At 41.4% G+C, this 4,949-nt stretch overlaps 1 protein-coding gene across 1 annotated transcript; it reads left to right on the forward strand.

Annotated features, from left to right (window-relative positions):
• Positions 1-297: 297 nt before the first annotated feature.
• LOC138948357 (uncharacterized) lies at positions 298-4,625 on the forward strand. The gene is made up of 3 exons (XM_070319890.1): positions 298-461; positions 2,408-3,910; positions 4,133-4,625. The coding sequence occupies exons 2-3, from the start codon at positions 2,580-2,582 to the stop codon at positions 4,623-4,625; spliced, it is 1,824 nt and encodes a 607-aa protein (XP_070175991.1). The 5' UTR covers positions 298-461; positions 2,408-2,579.
• Positions 4,626-4,949: the final 324 nt, after the last annotated feature.

Consider the following 4,949-nt stretch of genomic DNA (forward strand, 5'->3'; position numbering starts at 1 on the left):
ATTTACACATTTTGCCGCGTGTTTGCAGTGTTGGCTGTCCTGATCACTGCTATTCGTGTTATTGGTATGACAGTGCTGTCGCTGTTGAAAGAGCTGGCCTTCTCGGCAATAAAAGAACCGAAACTAGTCTAGTCAGGTGTGTTTCTTGTGAAGAAAAGAGGTTCCGTTTTCACCCCGGGTAACACTGACGCAAATCTACTCACCTTGTATTTACTATTGCGTGTTGCAGACTTCTGTAGATCCAATATCTGTTATGCAGCCGCACTCTCTTCTTTTATTTTGTTTTTATCTGAAGCACAACATTGTGGCGGTATATGTTTTGCCAAACTGTGGCCGTGTTTACTGCAAACCCATGGCACTGCTCGTGCCAACTAACAGCAAAGCTTCTTGATATGAATGTTGTCAAAAGAGGGCCGTTTGTGTTAGCAAAGGACCCTTCAGTCTCCACGCACGGAAATACTGTGAGTATACGCTCGAACAAATGTACGTGCATGGTGTTCAGACATCAAATTGATTATTTGCACTTTAAAGTATTTCTGCTTGAATAGTGTGCGTTTTTATAAGACCGTTGACTCTAGTGTCTTCATTGTGTTCGTCGTCAGCTCGGACAGACAGTAACTAAAGATCGCAGTGTGTTCAATATTCTGTAAAAAAAACCCCGAACATCCGAAAGGCAAACACGACAAACAATAAAGCGTAGAACCAGACTGAAAGGTTTTTGAATGCCTTCCATAGCGAGTAAGGATGGAAGGTTCATTACGCGGTAAATCTGAGGCATATACTTGCATATCTCCAAAGACTAATCAAATAATATTAATAAAAACGCTGCCAGAAAATTACCTGATAAGAGTCATGAGATGATTGTTTGCTGTCAAACATCTTTTGCTTTGGGCAGCTGAAGCAAATACAGGATCAGTGACGCCAAATTTGTAAAAATAAAAAAAAATAAGAATTAAACAATCTGGAACGTGTTACTAGTAGCATACGGGGCAAACAACATTTTCAAAAATAAAATGAATTGTTCCCATTCTAAATTATTTTAGAAAGTTAGGATGACAAAAATGAATGGTAGTAGTGAGCTGGACTTTTTGGATGATTTTTTTTCTTAAAAAACCCAATAAATAATATTTATTAAAAAGGTTAAAAGGAATGCTATATTAGTATAATTATGTCCAGAACATCTCTCCACATTTGCTTCGTTTTTTTAAGCTGTACAATTTTAAAAGAAACTTTAATTATGTAATGATAATTTTTCGATACACAAGGCAACCTGCACAAGACGTTTTATTGATGTTGAAGATGTGGAAACATAGATATGCCATAAAATTAAGTCAGAATTCTCGAACGGTAGTCAAGCCCCCCCCCCCCCCCCCCAACAAGTCAAAATCATGCTTATGGGGGGGGAGGGGGGATTTATTGCTACCAGATACCAATAATGGACCATTGTTTTCATATATTTGTTTTACAGTTACCCTTCTTTACTATCGCTCTCTATGTGTCGCAAATCTAACACTAAATTAAACATGCACACAATTTCTATTGTTTTAACCGTATCTGAATCTACCAACACACATATTTGCTAAAATAATGAGTACGATAATATAATTTACTAAATTGTTTGACATTCCAAGGGTTTTCATATATCCTAAGAGTGCCGTTTGAGCATCAATTTTTGTATTTACATTATACTATTATAATAGTCAATCTTATCTGGACAGAATGAACATTTGTTATTAACACTAATGCCCATTTTACACAACATGATGTTAGTCGGATATATATTATGCAATATTGTCCAGTGCAATTCTCTGTCTTGATTCTTCAGATACATTCCTTACAATGAGCCAATGTCATTTTGTTAATTCTGTATTAAACTTATGCATTCCGAAATTCAGACAACATGGGTCAAGTTCGATTTTACTTATCGAATCTAATATATATGAACGTGCCGTAAATACCTCTTTGTTATCAAAAAGAGAATATTATTTCATTGGTTTGCACGAGCATATACGTCGGATATTTTTTCATAAACGAGGTAACAGTAGTCTTTACAACATTATATTCCAACATCAGTGAAGAATAAGTACCCACTTTTACTTTAATCTGGTCTGAGGATAACAGCCTGTTACTAACACATATATCAGCAACTACTGCGATCCCACATTTAATTTAAATTCAAATCTGTGTATCTCGAACGGCAGTCAAGCCCCCAATATTGGGTCAGAATCACGTCAGCGTCAATGTTTGTCTGTGTGTCTGTCTGCTCCTCGCTTGCTTACTCTAATTGTTTGCCTCCCTTTCTCATTACCTTAATCAGACTCTTTGTCTATGTCCATGTTTTTGTTTACAGTATTTAAACATCTTCTGAGAGCAGCCATATTAAGTTCGCATCTTTTTTTCTTTGTAGCATTCCATCTACAAACAGACACGCATTTGCTGAGGGCTAGGGCACCTTGCGAAGTTTCGGTTCAACAACATATGCTGCATCCAATCTGGTAATGGCACCGGCATGAATAATCTGCAGTTTTAAAGACAGCCACAGCATGATATCCTGACGTCAGCACGGAGATCTGTTCATTATGGCGCAATACTATAAACTGTTACCTGAAACTACTCATGAATTACAATTGGTTCAGGCCCTGGAAGGGAGGAATTGGAATTTAGTGGTGACTTTACTGGAGCAACATCAGTTCAGTGATCAGCGGCGCCACAGGGCCATAGAAACAGTTCTGAAAAAGGCAAAGAAGAAATTTGTTGAAAGAATTGCAAATTCTGATTGTTCGATTGACAATTTCGACACTGTGCTGACACACCTTCTGAGGCGATGCTTCTGGGACTTTGTGAGCAATGTGTTACAGCGAGGCCTGAGTGATGCACAATTCAAGAAGGCCGTTCAAAACAGCAGTACGCGAGCCAGTGGCAAGGACTTTACGACGTACGTCTTGAGCTTCTGTTCTGACGATGAGCTAAGGCTGCAACTGGCATGCCTTGTCAAAAGAAAAATGTGGTATGCTGTTAAGACAGTGCTAAAGGGAGATGTTGGTGACTCACAACGTAGGCTGGCTATCGAAGTATGCAACGAGATATCCGAAACAGATGACTTCATTGAACACGTTTTGGGGTGTTGTGGTGATGATGTGGATGGTGTACTAACAAACCTCGCACAGTGGCAAATGTGGAAAGCTGCTAGCAAGCTATTACAACGGGGTGCCAGCGACCAGTCGCGCAGAAATGCTGTTGAAAAGTGCATGCAACTATCCACAGACGATGATTTTACACAGTACGCTCTACCCTACTGTTGTAAGGACCAGCTCGACTCTGTGCTGAAACACCTTCTGACACGAGGTCTTTGGAGTGCCGCGATACAACTGTTACAGCAGGGAACCACCGTAGACTGTCGAAAATGGGATGTTGAAGAATGCAGAAAAAGAGCCACTGTCAAAGACTTTATACAGTACGCTCTACCCTATTGTTCAAAGGACCAGCTCGACTCTGTGCTGGAGAACCTTGTGGAAAGGAACCTTTGGAAAACCGCGGCAAAGGTGCTACAGCAGGATGTCAGTGACATTTGTCGAAGATGCGCTGTTGAAGAATACAGCCAACGAGCCAGTGGGTCTGACTTTATACAATATGCTCTGCCTTACTGCACTGAGAATGATCTGGATTCTGTGCTATCTAACCTTGTGAAACGCTGTGAATGGGAAGCTACGGTCAAACTGTTGTGCCAGTGCAAACCATGTACAAACTCTGAAAATGGTAGGGGAGACGTTGGAGGGAAAAGGAAAACTGATTTCTACAGTTGCATTTTACCTTGCCATTATGCATATATCTTTCCTTTTCTCGAAGTACACAAAAACTGGGACACGATAGTGTATATTATACACGACTTTGTGTGTGAAACGCTGTGTTTGTGGGTAAAACCAGGAAAACAGAGTCCGTATAATGACACGTTTTGGGACATTGTAGAAAACTGTCGTGTCAGTGCTACAAGCGCAGTTCATCTCTTCACGGTAATGAAAAACGACAATGAGAGCAGAATAGACGAAATAAGAGAGCGTCTAGAAATGAAAAAATAATTGTGTGAGATGTTGTACAAGTCGTTATTACACAACGTGTGTGTTGTCCTGTGCAGTGAAAGCAAGAGTCCAAAGGTTCTGACAGAACGCATTGGAAGCTGTGTGCTCAACATCTACACTAAGATCACGCCATGCATGAGGCACAGGTGTAAAGGGCAGTCTATTCAAGACACATTCTCCGACTTTGGATCAACAAGGGAAGACGTCGTCAAGTTCTGGGAACTAAACAAAAGTATTTCAAGACCCGTATTGCTGTGCTTTCATTTCTTGGAGCAGTTCAACTTGTACCACTCCAACAGAAGAGGAGATAATGACGACGTTCTATTGATGATGTTTGCTGTGCTGACTCTTTTCTCGGAACTGCAACGCGAGTTTGTCACGTGTGTGGGAGCAAGATCGGCGACACTTGCTGCAGGCAGCTGTGAAACAGCGACAGTGGAGCGTTGTCAAGCAATGGGCAGACCACTCACTGTACGACGATCAGCGGGTCTGGGCACTAGACGAGACTTTGAGGGAGAAATAGTGGAACGTGGCCTTGCTGCTGGCTGACTATGGACCGACCGACACCGAGCTGATGCGCGTGCGCTACCGGCTGGCCAAATACGCGGACTGGAACACTGTCCTTCACATGTTTGAACGCGGCTCTGACGTGGCAGAGGTTAGCGAAAGCTTGGGGAGGATGAATGAGGACAAGAAGATGAACTCAAGTTTAAAGATTGACATAAGACAAAGGTACATACAAGCACATGGATTAGAGAGAGAGATGCAAGCACGATGCCATAGTGATCTTGAAAAACCTGTCAAAAACGTCAGTGGGACTTTGTATTGTATTGCCTGATCAGAAACCCCAAGCAGAACTCTGTGCGCTTGGTC

Source organism: Littorina saxatilis, linkage group LG15 (assembly GCF_037325665.1).
Source record: "Littorina saxatilis isolate snail1 linkage group LG15, US_GU_Lsax_2.0, whole genome shotgun sequence".
NCBI lineage: Eukaryota > Metazoa > Mollusca > Gastropoda > Littorinimorpha > Littorinidae > Littorina > Littorina saxatilis.

What these genes read in the sequence shown, in the direction of transcription:
- LOC138948357 (XM_070319890.1), top strand. Translation starts at nt 2,580, where the DNA reads ATGGCGCAATACTATAAACTGTTACCTGAAACTACTCATGAATTACAA. An exon ending in GTGTGTGAAACGCTGTGTTT is followed by an intron (nt 3,911 to 4,132) that starts GTGGGTAAAACC and finishes TGTCCTGTGCAG; the next exon opens with TGAAAGCAAGAGTCCAAAGG.